The sequence below is a fragment of the Natrix helvetica genome (genome assembly GCF_964273705.1).
Source record: "Natrix helvetica genome assembly, chromosome: 1".
In the NCBI taxonomy this organism is placed as follows: domain Eukaryota; kingdom Metazoa; phylum Chordata; class Lepidosauria; order Squamata; family Natricidae; genus Natrix; species Natrix helvetica.
Window position 1 is genome coordinate 343,951,325 of NC_138548.1, and position 16,093 is coordinate 343,967,417.

Below are 16,093 nucleotides of genomic sequence, written 5' to 3' on the forward strand. Positions count from 1 at the left end.
CAGAGAGAGAAATTTTAATTTTTAGATTCTTTCTTTCATAGGTTCTAGGCCTCTATGGGGATAAATTTTTAAACTTTCCCACTGGGAAGGAAGGAAGGATAAACAGGTGTGTGTGCATGTGTGTAAAAAGTGCAAATTCTCCAGTGTGTTCTTGATAGAAAGACCAAATCTTCACTCTTCTTTCTTGCCTAGAATCACTGATGGACGAATTGCCGAAAAGCAAGACCAAAAGACTTAATGCTGTCCTCCTGAGTCAGACTGCTCAGCCCAATCAGCCCCAGATCTTCTGGCCACGATTGTATAATGATGCCCCGAGAGCGGACGAGAAAGGTGAGGCTACCTTTTCTTAATTTGCTTTTTTTTCCCCTTCATTCTTGCATACAATACCTTTGGAACTTGCAACTTGGGTAGGATTAAAAGTTTGCTGCTTCTAAGTTTTGGAGAATCTTCATGTTGTAGAGGTATAGATGGCTAGTCTATAGATCAGTGATGGCGAACCTTTTCAGCACCAAAAACCCAAAGACCAGCTGGCCAGTGTGCACCTGCCTGTTTTTTGGCCATTTTGGGCCGTTTTCAAGCTGTTTTCAGCCATTTTGGGGTTATTTGTTGGACCGTTTTTGGCTCGAAAAACAGTCCAAAAACAGCCTGGAAAGGACCTGACAAAAGGTGTGGTTTCGGGCCATTTTTCAGGACATTTTCAGGCTGTTTTTGAGCCATTTTTCAGGATGTTTTGGACCATTTTTCAGGGCCACAAACGGCTCACAAAACGGCCGAAAAACGGCCCGGAAGACTTTCAGGCCATTTTCTGGTGCTCCAGCGCCTGCGAAGACCAGTTAGCGATGGTGCTCGTGCCCACAGAGAGGGCTCTGCATGCCACCTCTGGCACGCGTGCCGTAGGTTCACCATCACTACTATAGATGGTTAGTCAAGGGGTTAAGGCACCAGGCTAAAAACAGGGAGACTGTGAGTTCTAGTCCTGCCTTAGGCACAAAGCCACCTGGGTAACCTTGGGTCTCTCACTCTCTCAGCCCAACTCACCTCACACAGTGGTGGTTGTGGGGAAAATAAGAGGAAGAAGAAGTATTAGGTGTATTTACTGCCCTGAATTACAGATAGTCCTCGACTTGCAACGGCTCGGTTAGTGACCATTCGAAGTTAAACAGGTCCTGAAAAAGGGAGTTGCAACCCTGATTCAAAGTTCTGACATCTGTCCTTACAAATCACATCACCATATTTTGGACATTCAGCAACTGGCTCTGATCTATGGCCATTTGCAGTCACATGATTGTGATTTATGATGTTTTAACTGGCATTTGCTTCCAGTATCCAACTAAAATGACCCATAGCGAAAAATAGGTTCATTTAATGACTATGGCATTTGCTTAACAACTGCGGCGTTTGTTCAATGACCATGCAAAAATTGTAAAATGGGGTGCGGTCACATGATATGACCCACTTTACAACTGAAATTGCAGGCTCAAGTTGTAAGTCAAGGACTATATCTGTTTATAAAAATAATAAAGGCGGGATAAAAAAATATATTTAAAAATCATATGGTTTATTTTTCACATAATAGAATAGAAATAGAAATAATGGAATGGAATAGAATAACTTTATTGTCACTTTAAATGTACACTAATCAGTATACATTAAAATGAAATTTCATTGCATACAGCTCTCATACGGTCACCATCTCCAATATGCGCTACATAAACATGACAAAATAAATAAATAAATACAAAATTATGCATAGGCCCACATATATTATACAACTTGCATAAGTGTTCGCAGGAGTCTCACCCTGCTTAAGAGATGATGGAGAGAAAGATTCAAAGATGCAGAGGTCAATAGGTGATCTCCAAAATAACCACCGCATCTCAAGATTGTGTGGTTGATGCTGAAGCTAAGCTGTTGGGCAAATGAACTCTCGCTGTTGCGTGTGAGCATTTGCATCGCTTTCCTGGCAGGAAACAGCGGTTTGGATGAATTGAATAATTGAGAAGGCAGGTCGGGGAGCCGAGAAGACATCATGACCATTACCCTTTTTCTGTTTCTCTCAGTCTCCCCAGTCAGCGTGACCCTAGACCCACGTACGGCCAATCCCCATCTCCTCCTGTCCTTGGATCAGAAGACAGTCACGCACCTGGATGACGTGCAGACCTTGCCGGACAATCCTGAGAGGTTTGATGCAGAGTTCTTTGTGCTGGGCTGCGAAAGCTTCTGCTCTGGGAAGCACTCCTGGGTGGTGAACGTCGAGCAGGGGCAGAACTGGGCCATTGGCATCGCCCGGGAGTCTGTGCGGAGGAAGGGGAGCCTGAGCCTCAACCCACAGCAAGGCATTTGGGCAGTACAGCAGTGCTGGGGCCAGATGGAAGCGCTGACCTCTCGCTGGACTACTCTGTTTCTGCTCAGGAAGCCCAAGAGGATCAGAGTACATCTGGATTACGAGGGAGGGCGGGTGGCCTTTTTCGATGCAGAGCGGGATGCTCCCATTTTTACTTTTCCGCCCACCTCGTTCAAGCAAGAGAGGATTCACCCTTGGTTCTGGGTGGCATCTGGATCTCAGCTCACCTTGTGCCCCTGAGATTATTCCAGGCGTTTGGGATTTCAGCAATTTGAGCAGTCTTGTGTAATATTGGACGTCAAGCAGCAATGCGACAATTGCTTCGGAACTACATAGGTTAACTATGTCAGCAGAGAAATGATTATTTTTTTGAATTTTTAGTGAGGCATTAAAAGGTCACTGAAAGCGCCACTCAGGGATATATTTTAATGGGAGGAGTTGCGATTGTATAAAATGGCTTTTCACCAGCAGAAAGCTCTGATGGAAGGGACGGGGAGGGGGGGAAATAGCGATTTTAAAATGCTTGCACAGTTGGACACTTATCTCCCAGGAGAGTTGTTCTCCCACGTCACTTCTGTAGCAGAGTGCAAAATAAAATAAATATACTGGAGTGGATACCTAGTCAAAACATAAAACATGTTTCTAGTCCTCGTGGCTGCGCTATGGAAAAAAATGTGAGATGGCAGTTTTAATTAAGAATCAGACTGATGGCTACTTATCTTTTTGGCAAATCTGAAGTCAAAGCCTTCAACAGAGAAATTTCTGGGACATTGTAGATAATTTATATTCCCATCTCCCTCTCCTCATGCATTGGGGGCAGAAGAGCTTTGTATCTTGAAACTCCTACACCCTTCCCCCTCCACTCATTTTCTTCTGCTGTAAAGGCTTCCTATATCTCTTCCAGTGCCAAGATTTCTGTGTGAAGTAAGTTGCATCTCAATTTATAACAGAATTTGCTGTTTTTTTCCCACCGTTTCTTAGGAAGTTATCTCCACACTGAGTTGGAAATAACATGTAAAGTTTAAAAATGAATCATGCAAGCAAATACAATCACATATCCATTTATGTAAGGCTATTCCATTGCACAATGCATATATTTGGGTTGTACTGTCATACACCTGATTGGAGTTTCCTGGTTGCAAAGTTTAACATTTTTTGTGACTCATCTGGCACAAAGACACACTTACTTTAAAACAAAAATCCATGTCACTACTGTGAATAACACCGAATTGCTTCAAAGCAACTACTTGTGTTTAATTTTGCAGTGTTGATTCACTATTATTTGGATGACCATTTTTGTATCACTTTCTAAAGGGGGTCTCCTATAAGACCAATAAAAATTCAGAGGCATTGTCACTGGTTTCATATATCAAGTAATGAGTAAGAAAGGCTGACCTACCTTAAGTGCAAAATACAGTGCAATAGTTTGGATTTTGCAACAGATAATTTGATCCATGAGGTAAAATCATAAACATATTTATTCAAAATAGCATTCTCATTGTATGTATGGTTATTTTATTGCATTGTAAAGGCTTTCCAGACTGACTATTGTCAAGAAAAACACCATTTAACTGAAACTATGATCCAATGGATATTTAATTGGACCTAAACATCTGTTGCAGTTTAAAGACTAATATATTTATTGCAGCATATACTCATTATTTCAGAGATCTGTTTTATCAATAACAGGAAGCAGTCATGGAAGTGGCCCATATAGTGTATATAGTGAAATCTTCTGCTGGCAAAATGAAGTCAACATTAAGAAACCAAACAGCTCTCAGTTGTCACAGAGCAAATATAATTATGGAACTCTAATAAAAAGATTGAAGTCAACCAGTACTCAAGATTAAATGGCAAGAACTTTTGAGTAAAATGGGACCCTGCAATAAGACTACAATTTTAAACCCATTTGGCTTGTATTTCGACAATGGTGAAGCAGTTTACAAGTTCAAGAGGCAAAATGGATGACTTAAGCCATGGAGGTCTTTGAGATATGTATGTTTCATACATGAAAATTCAGATGCCACAATTTTTAAATAAGCCATCGAGTGTAGTGCAGCCATCTGGATGATGGAAATTATTCATAAATGATCAATATCTGTAATAATTATCGATACTACATCTCATAGAAGTAAGTATTAATGAACTCAGCCACTATGTTTGATAAAGGAGTAACAAAAACCAGGGCACTCATACATTTGGTTAAAAATACAATAACTTTCCTTTAAGACTATTCTTCAGCTTTAAAGTTTTATTAAGACAAGGGGAATGTGGTTAATGGAATGTTGTTATTAAAAGCCAGCTGGAGTTCTATTTCTTCTGAAAATAGATAGCTGATAGTACATTCCTATGTGATCTATAGAAAATAGGTGGGTGTCAGTTCAAATTATTTCTCTGTACCTTTGGCAGCGAAAAAAACGATTAAAGCTCTTCTTTCCCACTTCAAGGAAAGTTTGCTGTCTTTAAACTTTAACCAGTGGATCTTAACCACTGAGGTTCTTCATATCTAAAAACAATGGGGGGGGGGGGGATCCGACTTGAGGGAGAAAAAAAAAAGAAACACTATTCTGCCTCAGTTGTCCTAAACAGTATCAGCATTCTGCATTCTCATAAGGAGATAAATGCCTCCGGTCATACATGGTAGCAGCTCAAAAATATAGCCTGATTAAACAGCAACAATATCGCAAATTTATAAACCCTCATTGTTGCAATGATAAGCTTAAAAACATGCTTCATAAGACAACAGAAGTCAGAGAAGGGCTAAAGAATAGCCAGATAATAGTATCTTGGTCTTGCAGATGTTTTTGCTCTTTTCTACAGAAACAGCTCCAATTACAACTAATGTATACCTCATAAGATATCCTGGCCATGTAACCTATTGTCATTTAATGAATCATTTGAAATCACTTGAAGCAGAATTTTCTTTGATCATGTGTGGTGTAAAAACCTACAACAGTCTTACAGGTTTATTACCTATAATCAATGAAGTCCCACTGGATGGGATGAGATTTTACTCTCCTGTAAGGAGCACAATACTGCAGCCTTCATAATGTAGACCAGGGGTCTCCAAACCTGGCAACTTTTAAGACTTGTGGACTTCAACTCTCAGAATTCTCCATACTGGCTGGGGAACTGGGAGTTGAAGTCCACAAATCTTAAAGTTGCCAAGTTTGGAGACCTCTGAAGTAGACTTTCAACAAAGAAACGTTGCAAAGGAGCTCATCGGGAAGACACTATTTGTCGTCCCCTTGGAGCGGGGACATCCGTGCCAGGATTTTTCACAGCGCTTTTCATGTGGACTCTCCGGTGGCTAACCAGGTGGGAGCTTTGGTTAAATCGCTTCCCACACTCCGGACACTCATAGGGCTTCTCTCCTGTGTGGATCCTCTGGTGTTTGTTCAAGTCTGAATTCCGGACAAAACTCCTCCCGCACTCCAGGCAGTTGAATGGCCGGTCTCCGGTGTGCATCCTCTGGTGTGCCAAGAGGGCTGAGCTGTAGCTGAAAGTCTTCCCACACAGGAGGCATTTATACCGCCTCTCTTCCTGGTGTGACTTGCGATGGACCAGGAGCTGATGAAGCATGCGGAAGGTTGCTGGGCAGTCGGAGCAAGCGTGCAGCTTCTCCGTGTGTGTCTTCTGGTGGGAGATGAGATGCGACTTGTGACCAAATCGTCGATCGCACTCAGGACAGATGTATGGTTTTTCTCCCGTGTGGGTCCGCTGGTGGGCCGAGAGATTAGAGCTGGTGCTGAAGCATTTCCCACAGTCCTGGCACTCGTAAGGTTTTTCCCCCGTGTGGGTCCGCTCGTGGGCCCGCAGCTGGGAGCTCTGCCGGAAGCCCCTTCCGCAAATGGCGCATTTGTACGGCTTCTCCCCGGTGTGGATCCGCCAGTGCTTGATGAGCACCGAGCCTTCGCTGAAACACCTCCCACAGTCTGAGCAGACGTAGGACTTCTCCCCGGTGTGGGTCCGGCGGTGCACGATCAGCGCTGAGCTAGTGTTGAAGCTCTTCCCGCAGTCGGTGCACTTATATGGTTTCTCCCCAGTATGCAGCCTTCGGTGGGTTAAAAGGCTGGAACTGTGGCGGAAGCTTTTCTCGCACATGTCACACTTAAACGGACGGTCGTTTAGGTACACCTTCCGAGGGCTGTTCTCATAGTCAAAACAAATCTCCTCTGTGAAAGGATTCTGATGCATGCCCAGATCCCTCTTCAGAGTTTTCAGTGGTTTAGATTCCAGGAAATCTTCACTTTGCTCAGATAGTTTTTTTGTTGGCTGTGCCACATCAACCAACAGGGCATCCCTCAGGGGCTGGAGAGATCCTTCATTACCTTCTCTCTTGATCCAGTCTTCACCTGCTAAAAGGAAGAGAAGCTACCCGTCGGTCATTTATTCTCCACCAAAAGGAGGCCAAAAGGAATCTGGGATTTTGATCCCAGGGGAGCAAATAGGAAGGCAGTGTGAAAAAAAGAGGGGAATTTAAATCTCTCCCTGCACTCAAGGCTTTGCACGTCTTATTTCTGATGGAGATCGTCTTACGTTTGTTAAAATCATAAGTGTTAAAAGAAACATCACCATCCTGAAGGCAGTTACAAAGTCTAGCTCCAGCATCTGCATTCTATTCCTTTTCTAGTTCCTTTAACACCAAACTGCAAGGTTGAGACGATGGTTGAACTGCTGGCTCTGTGCATTCAAAGGAGAAATTAAAGCCATTTACTGTACATGTACTAAATTCTATTCTGGAGGTAGGCAGGGATTCATGTAAACTCTTAGACAGGATGGAAGGGAAATGCAGTGAATCACAGACCAAAAGACATATAACTATGGTAAAAAGAGTATGTGCATACATTGTTCTTCTATTTAGCATTTGTCTTACTTGATTTCAGGGTCTGCTTGCCTAATTCACATGGCAAAGCCATCAATGCATGATGAGACAAGGGTTTGTGTTGCAGAGCCTGATGCTGTTTAGACCTGAGAGTGACTGGCCTATATTCACCCAAATGGTTTCTATGCTTGAAGGAGGTTTAGAATCTGTATTTCCCTATTCTTGAGTGGGGGGTCGCCTAGCAGTTAAGAAGTCGGGCTTGTCGACTGGAAGTTTGAGACCTGAGCACGGTACAACAGGGTGAGCTCCCATTACTTGTCCCAGCTCCTGCTCACCTAGCAGTTTGAAAGCATGCAAATACGAGTAGATAAATAGGTACAACTTCAATGGGAAGGTAACAGAGTTCCATGCACCTCGGCATATAATCATGCCAGCCACATAACCATGGAAGTGTCTTTGGACAATTTAGGCTCCCTTGAAACAGAAACAGATGACTACTGCTCCATGGAGTCGGGAAAGAAAAACCTTTACCTTTTCCCCCTATTTTTAGTCTAGCATCTTACCCACACCTTGTGTATGTGATTGGCTCTGCCTATGCATGTATTATTGATTTATTTAGGTATTACCGAGCCTATTTGTTCTTATTGCGTTAGATAACAGAAAGAACATTATACCTTGCTAGGTACTCCCAATGTGTTAAACCAAAACAACCAAATACACAAGCTTAGTGCAATGCAGGAATTTAATGCTTTAAATTTATCTGTGAGAATGTATGACATTTAAAAAACACCCCTCTCTTGGTTTAGAAGAAATATTTGATTGAGTTTAGATATCATGTAATGTATTTGTTTTCAGCATGTCTGAATCTCTGTGGGTCTATAATATAGTTTATGGTGGTGGTAGCCAGCCCACTGTTCCATACACCAATAATTGTTCATGTTGCCAAAATTCAGTAGCAAAATTGCTGACTCTCAAGAGGGATGAATTTTGGCATAAAAAGTCCAAAATAACATTGGAAAATCTATGACAAAACATACTTGTTCCTACACTTTAAGTCTCCAAACAACTTTGAAAATGGTCTCTGATGTTGAAATGTAGTGAGAAAATGGCACATTGCAACAAGAACTTTATTTCTGGAATGAAAACATTGCAATAGTGCTGGAAATAGATTCATGAAATCTCTGGGAAGCAAATCACTCTCATCTCCAAATTCAATCCCCATCTAATTGTATCAAAAATACGGGATTGATTGCCCAACCTGCTTCCTATGGGGATTTAACTGAATCACAAGTCACCTTTGCCAGATCACTGTTGGAACGACATTTTGGAAATATCTTAAATTTAAGATATTTAGGATCTCTTAAATATCTTAAATTCAACAGACTCGGGATCTCAGGGAAGTAGGGAGCTCCCAAGGCAGCTATCTGTGTACAGCTATAAATCCATAATCCCGCAGTCTTACTTATACCTGCATTTTAAATGTTTTACATTTTTAATGATTATATTATTTACTTGATTGTGTTATTGTATGACGCTGAAAGTCAGGTATGAGAGATAAACGGCTATATAAATTTAATAAATAAAGGATGATTTCATCCAAATTAAAGGACCAAAATTCATTGGAAACGCTCTTGCAAGGAGAAAGAAACCAACTCCGCTTCTATTTTTCCTAAAATGGAAAAGCGAGCAAACGTGTTACAAAGAAAAGGCTCCCCGGCTAGGTCTCACACTCTTTCCCCAGGTTTTAAATCTTTCCTGCCTTCGTCCACACAGCCTAGAAGTAATTCACCCCAATCAATAAGACAACGGCCAGCGCAATGCTCCATATAACCATCTCTTTCTGGGCACCCCATTCCTCGGGAGGCACCCGGAAAGTTGTTAAGGCACCCTGCCTTCCTCTAGTCCCATCGCAGGAACTTACCGGGCTCCATGCCCAAGCGAGGCGCGCCGCTTTAGCTGACTTTCAATCCCGAGGCGGCTCTAAGCCGCAGAGCCGGAGCGCCGATGCCCATCTCAGAGTCACTTTCCGTCCAAATTCTTGCGGCCTTTTGTGTTGCCCCGATAAGCATGGTGGGAAATGTAGTCTGGAGAGCGGGATGCCGCGGAAAGGCCCTCTGGGTAGTGTAGTTCTGCGTTGCCCGCTGACTAAGCGGGGGTACCCACTCAATATTGCACTTTGCAGAGATGGGGTGTTAGGCATCCTACTGTGGGAAGATAGTGGTGATAGTGAAGCGAGGGACTTGGGGACAAAGACCCATCTCAGCAAGACGCTGCAAAACTGGCTCATCAGATCTCACATCTACCCCCAAAAAACCCGCCTTATAGAGAACCTCCCTTGCAATCATTTAGAAAATTCATTTTCTAAACTTTTCAGCAAACAACAATTGGCCTTTTTTTAAAACGAGAAATGCCAATGATTTAAAAAAGATAGGAATAGAAAACTGTGGGGAAAGAATATTGAAATAAAAGCATATTTAATCATGTTAATTTTTTTCTTTAGGTGTATTGTATGTATATTCTAGGTGTATCAAAAGTGAAGTCCTGTAAACAATGTTCCACACAGTATATAAAGTATATGAAATCCATCACGTTTCTATATTGCCCTTGACACCTAAGGGACTTTGGACAGCTTACAATAAAAACATGTCAGAATAGAAAGGAATAAATAAGAATGAAGTTAAAAACATAATTAAAAGGTAAGTTATAGTAGATGATCAAATTGTTTGGCATTTTCTTCTAAACACTGATAAAGCAGGATAAAATGTGAATTAAAATATAAAAGTGAGACGTGGCAGAAAAAAGATATAAAGACCTGCTTTTAAGACATGTACAAAAACAGGAAATGTCAAAAGCCCAAGACCACAGAGTTCAGCTAAAGTTCTTACAAAGCCACGTAGCCATTACCTGTGGCCCAAGACAAAAGGGGAAGTAAGACAGTATCTACTCATAAGGCTTTTTTTTCTCAAGATAACCAATAAGAAATGGGTTAAGTGTTTCTGTGTTGCGCTGCTTTTGAGAACGTATAAGAGTGTGTGCTTCCACGAGAAGGGTTGTTCAGAAGTTGCATGCTAGCCTTTGACTGGCTTTTCTGAACCTGGCTGCCAATAAACTTCTCCTTGATCCCGAGACGTCTAAGTCCTGTTATTTTCTGCAACATTGCCTTATTGGTTGGATGCATGACTTTTAAATATTCTTACAGAACCGTAACATTTTCACTGAAAAAATTAATAAAACATATTGTGATTAGCTCATTTTCCCCCTCTCCCCTTTCCTCCCTTCCTCCTTCTCTCCCTCTCCCTCCCTTTCTCTCTCTCTCTTACACACACACACATACACACACTCTGTGCCATTCAGTTGTTTTTTGAATCCTAGCAACCGGTAGATAGATTTTCTCCACAACAATCTAAACCTAACACAGTGCACTCATTATCACATAAATATCCTTGTTGCTGGTCATCTCCTCCTCTTTCTTTCCACATTTTCCAGCACAGGAACCTTCTCCCAAAAGTTGGGTCTTGGCGTAATGTGTCCAAAGTATGTGTGTGCAGGTTGCTGTGTGAACTTGCATATGGGTGCACAGTTTTGCAGCCTCTGAAGGGAATCTTGTGAAAGAAAAAAAGTTTCAGCACTGAACTCTAGTATTATGAGGCCTAAAAATTCACTTTAAAAAATAGGACAAAAGCACAAAAAGAAATAAGACACAATCTTTTCCTTTCAAAGTTCTTCTGCTGTGAATGTTTATGCTAAATGTCTTCCAGTGATTATTTTCGTTATCTTTTGAGTGTGACATCCAAGGGAAAAATATACAAACATCGCATACCTTTGTGGAAAGTTATCACCCAGCCCTCTCCCAGAAAAATGAAATATCCTAGGACAGCGATGGCGAACTTTTTTTGGCTCGCGTGCCACAAGTGGGGGGAGCGCAGGGGGGTCGTGTGCGGGTGTGCCGCCCCCATAATGCAATGTGCCGCCCCCCCCCCTCAGTGCGCATGCGTGCACAACGTGCCGCCCCCATTTTTACATGCTTTTTTCGCCCTCCCCAGGCTCCAGAGGGTTTATAGAAGCCTGGGGAGGGTGAAAAGAGCCTCCCCCGCCCCGCCCCTGGAGGCCCTCCGGAGGCTTCAGGGACTGTCCGGAAGCTTCCCTGAAGCCTTCGGAGTGCTCAAAAGGATCCTCCGAGTAAACCGGAAGTGACTTCCGGGTTGCTCGGAGGGTCGTTTTAAGTGCTCCAAAGGCGTCAGGGAAGCCTCCGGACGGTCCCTGAAGCCTCCGGAAGGCCGGGGGGGGGAGGCTCTTTTCACCCTCCCCAGGCTCCTATAAAGCCTCTGGAGCCTGGGGAGGGCGAAAAATGGCTTTTAAAAAGGTGAACTAAGCTGGCCAGCGCACGCATGCACGCTGGCCAGCTGACAGGGCAGCGCCTAGCATGCCCTGACAAATGGCTCCGCGTGCCACCTGTGGCACACGTGCCATAGGTTCGCCATCACTGTCCTAGGAAATATTGAAAAGGCAGAAAATTTCTCTGGATGTGAAAAGGAAGAAACATGTTTTAAAAGACAGAATAGCTCCCTGTAGCTTCCTGCCCATCCCCCTTTGTCAATGGGCTATTAAGAAGGCCAAGCCAGTCCCTTTACATAATAAAGAGTTCTCTCCTTCAGCTCCAGAGGGATGAGATTAAGGCATGATAATATTGGCCCTTTACCCAACTCCCCACATGGCATCTGAGAACTCAACCAAACCTGGATTCAAAAGGCAGCCTAGAGAGTTGCCCCTGCATGGCTCCATGGGAGTCTGACAACCAATCAGAAGACAAGCTCAAGATCAAAGGCCAGAGAGGGCACAAAACCAAGGACTCAGCATCTCAGTCCTTCCTTCTCTTCTTCTCCCCAACATTGAAGCATTTGATCACCTTTTCTGTTCAGGACTCAAGCCATGTGGTCCTGTCCACCATTAAAACCATTGTTGGGAGGAAATGTCCTTCTGGGTTCGGCTCCAAGTGGGGGAAAAGACACTGGAGACATGGAGGCTGCTTGGAAAGATGGTTTATTGGTGGACAGGACCACATGGCTTGAGCCCTGAACAGAAAAGGTGATCACATGCTTCAATGTTGGGGAGAAGAAGAGAAGGAAGAGGAAGGGGCTTGCTAGGCTTTTTATAACCTGTTCAGTCCCACCTCTCTGTTTCCTGTTCCTGTGTAAGAAATGTATTCTGATTGGTTGTCAGACTCACATGGGCCCATGCAGGGGCAACTCTCTAGGCTGAGTCCAGGTTTGGTTGAATTCTCAGAGTTCTCAGATGCCATGTGGTCAGTTGAGTAAAGGCTTATATTATCATGCCTTCATTCCCAACCCCCTGGAGCTGAAGGGGAGAACTCTTTATTATGTAAAGGGAATGGCCCATTGACAAAGTGGGTGGAGGCAGGAAGCTACAGGGAGCTATTCTCAATTTAAAACATGTTTATTCCTTTTCACATCCAGGGAAATATAATATTCTGCCTTTTCAATATTTCCTAGGATATTTCATTTTTCTGGGAGTGGGCTGGGTGATAACTTCCTACAATATCTTTCCAAGCAGCCTCCATGTGTCCAGTGTCTTTTTCTCCACTTGGAGCCGAACCCAGAAGGACATTTCTTTCAACACCTTGATAAAGTGATTTATTTGGTTAGGAAAATAGAATAGATTCAAAACCTGTAGGGTCCACTTTTAAGGAAGATTAACTATACAGTTCTGCACCTCAACTTGATGTGAGCCCTTTATAATATATAAGATCGTTGTGTATCCGCCGTTGAAAAGCAGGAAGTAATGTTGCATGATCTGCTCTTGTCCCATGTGCACATATTTCGAGCATTTGGGGGTTATATTCCAGAGCTGAGGCTTACACAAGATTTTTTTTAAAGCTGTTGAAAAACGGTGAAGCCAAATTAAGTACCTATGCAGAGTCTAATACTCAGGGCAGAATGGAAAAGTGAAGAAAAACAAAACAGAATAAAGAATAATGAACTCTTCGTCTCCTTTAATTCCCACCATTGTTGCTTGAGCTGCAAATGATCGAACTAGGATGGAAAAATAAAGAACGACAGCATTCATTTATGGTGTTTTGCTTCTAAAAAGTGAAATGAAAAAACATTGCGCCCAACGTGGGGCTCGAACCCACGACCCTGAGATTAAGAGTCTCATGCTCTACCGACTGAGCTAGCCGGGCTGTTGGAAAACCTCCTTTCCAAACTTTTACTTAACACAAAATGTATTAATTCTATATTTCTGAGTTTGTACTATTAGTACACTATACTTTACAATTTGTACTACTACTATGCTACTATTGTCTCGGTATTGTCTTTTCTTTGGAAAAATTGCTTCCAAGTTTAGAATTCAGCATAAAACCAGCGAAAGACTATTGGAGCACTTTGCTCTGAATTGCCATTAATCATTATATACATTATGGAAAAGAAGAGTTCCCAGTAAAGTAACAGACACCCGAAGTATTGTTTTTTTAAAATTATGTAAAAGTGAAAGAAAAAAAATACAGCTGTTTCTGCCCGGTTTCGAACCGGGGACCTTTCGCGTGTGAGGCGAACGTGATAACCACTACACTACAGAAACCCGCTGCTTCGTGCCTTTCCCCTATAACCTACAACATTTTAGTGCTGGAACTAAGACGTTCCTGGTTTTTTGTAATTATATTCAGCTTGCAGAGCGAATCGATAGATATTTTTAAAACTATCCTGCAAAACAATTATGGGAAGCAGCCAGCCAAGATGGAATATAGTCATATAATCATCTTTATTAAGTCTCCAATAAAATACGCTGGTATCCACAAGTACTATATAAAATAGAGGGGTTCTTAGTTAGCAAAGCTGCTTGCCCCTTTACCTCACCCAGAGGGCTCTCAGAACTGGAATCCACATAAGGAAGTTTCAAGCAGCCATAGGGTCGAAAAACAGCAGTCTGTTTTACTCCCTCCTATTTAAACAAGCTGTTGCTTTTCTCTGGCGGCATGCCTATTTCTGTAGGATCAGTGTTCAGTTCCATTTTATTTTATTTTTTATTCTATTTACAGACTTTATTAGGCACTGATGTATTTCCAATACAATAAATGCAGTAGAGTAATTAATATTGTAACATTCCAGTCTAAAATGCATGTGAAAAAAATAGGTTAAAATAGGCAGCATTAGTAGAACAGTGATTTACAAAGAGTTTTTCATAAATTGACGGCATCCACTGGGCTTAAGATACATAAGGGTGGGGGTATAATTATGGTAATTAATTAATAATAAAGTTCAAATGCCTTTTTTCCTCCCGAAACTGCCAAAAATATGTTAAATTTTCAAAGCACCTACAAGTGGTCCTTGACATACAATTTGTTTAGTGATCACTCAGTTACAACAGAACTGAAAAAAATGACTTATGTTTTTCACACTTACTAAGGTACTGTTGCAGCATCACATGATCAAAATTCAGATGATTGGCAAGTGGTTCATATTAATGATGGTTGCAATATACCAGTGTCATGTGATCCCCTTTTGCAATCTTCTGACAAATAAACTCAGCATGGAAGCCAGATTTATTTAACAACCATGTTATTAACAACTGCAATGATTCACTTAACAATGGTGGCAAGAAAGGTCATAAAATGAGACTAAATTCGCTTAACAAATGCCTCACTTAGAAACAGAAATTTTGGGCTCAATTGTGGTCCTAAGTAGAGGACTACCTGTATATCATGGTTTTGCCATTTGTATTTGTCTAGGCGGCCTTGTATGCCATTCAAGCCTAAAACTCTACAACTCCTGTTGCAGTACAAGCTTGCAGTAAAACAGGCATGACATGATAATCACATATCAAGATGAACTACATTACCTCGTAGTATACTCTTAATACCCCTTGCAACAATATCCAGAGATATTCATACTATGTAATTTGTATCTGGAGTGTGACCATTTTGTTCTGTAGGAAGTTATCACCCAGCCCTCTCCCAGAAAAATGAAATATCCTAGGAAATATTGAAAAGGCAGAATATTATATTTTCCTGGATGTGAAAAAGGGAGAAACACACTTTAAACACAAAGTAAATTCCTGCAGCTTCCGGCCCATCCCCACTTTGTCAATGGGCCATTAAGAAGGCCAAGGTAGTCCACTTTATATAATAAAGAGTTCTCCTCTTCAACTCCAGAGTGATGGGATTAAGGCAGGATAATAAACCTTTACTCAACTGACCACATGGCATCTGAACTCAATCAAACCTGGATTCAAAACTCAGCCTAGAGGGTTGCCCTTGCACGGGCCCATGGGAGTCTGGCAACCAATCAGAATACATTTCTTACACAGGAACAGGAAACAGATAGGTGGGACAGAACAGATTATAAAAAGCCCTGCAAGGCTCTTCTCTTCCTCCTTCCTCTTCTCTAACAACATTGAAGCATGTGATCACCTTTTCTGTTCAGGACTCAAGCCATGTGGTCCTGTCCACCATTAAAACCATCTTTCCAAGCAGCCTCCATGTCTCCAGTGTCTTTTTCCCCACTTGGAGCCGAACCCAGAAGGACATTTCTCCCAACAGTTCCTTCAACCTGAAACAACATTGAAAGGTGGCTTGCCAAGATCGTTGTACATATCACCAAAATATAATATGCTTTACTTCCATTTTATTCATAATAATGATCAGATCTGCCTCCATATGAACACCTATTTATGTGGTTGCTAAGCCAACATTAATTGCGTGGCATATAATCAATCCATCTGCCTTCATATATGTGCCTTGTTCAAAACACGGTGAAGGGAGATGAAATTTTAAAGAGAAAGATTTTGCCACCTAGATTTCTCTCTTCCACGTTTGCTTCCTCACAGTCCATTTTTGCTTTGTTGTCACATGCTACAGCTTTAAGGAGGTGTAATTGCCTTTATCCGCTAAATGAGTTGTTCTAAGATTA

General features: G+C 42.1%; 2 protein-coding genes across 3 annotated transcripts in view; one reads left to right on the forward strand and one right to left on the reverse strand.

Moving 5' to 3' along the window:
• Positions 1-4,795, forward strand: part of LOC309400719 (uncharacterized protein) — a 35,196-nt gene extending 30,401 nt beyond the window's left edge. The window contains exons 14-15 of the mRNA XM_081969358.1: positions 193-330; positions 2,061-4,795. Coding sequence (XP_081825484.1) covers positions 193-330; positions 2,061-2,584 — 662 coding nt within the window. The 3' untranslated portion in view covers positions 2,585-4,795. The remainder of the gene's footprint in view (positions 1-192; positions 331-2,060) is intronic.
• Positions 3,843-9,229, reverse strand: LOC309383489 (uncharacterized protein). 2 transcript variants are annotated; one of them, XM_081936104.1, is made up of 2 exons: positions 9,091-9,229; positions 3,843-6,702 (listed from the first exon to the last, which is right to left on the reverse strand). In XM_081936104.1, the coding sequence occupies exons 1-2, from the start codon at positions 9,098-9,100 to the stop codon at positions 5,564-5,566; spliced, it is 1,149 nt and encodes a 382-aa protein (XP_081792230.1). In that variant the 5' UTR covers positions 9,101-9,229; the 3' UTR covers positions 3,843-5,563. The 2 variants fall into 2 exon arrangements, with proteins under 2 accessions (XP_081792230.1, XP_081792231.1); XM_081936105.1 differs by having other exon boundaries at positions 3,843-6,699; positions 9,091-9,220.
• Between the last annotated feature and the right edge of the window lie 6,864 nt (positions 9,230-16,093).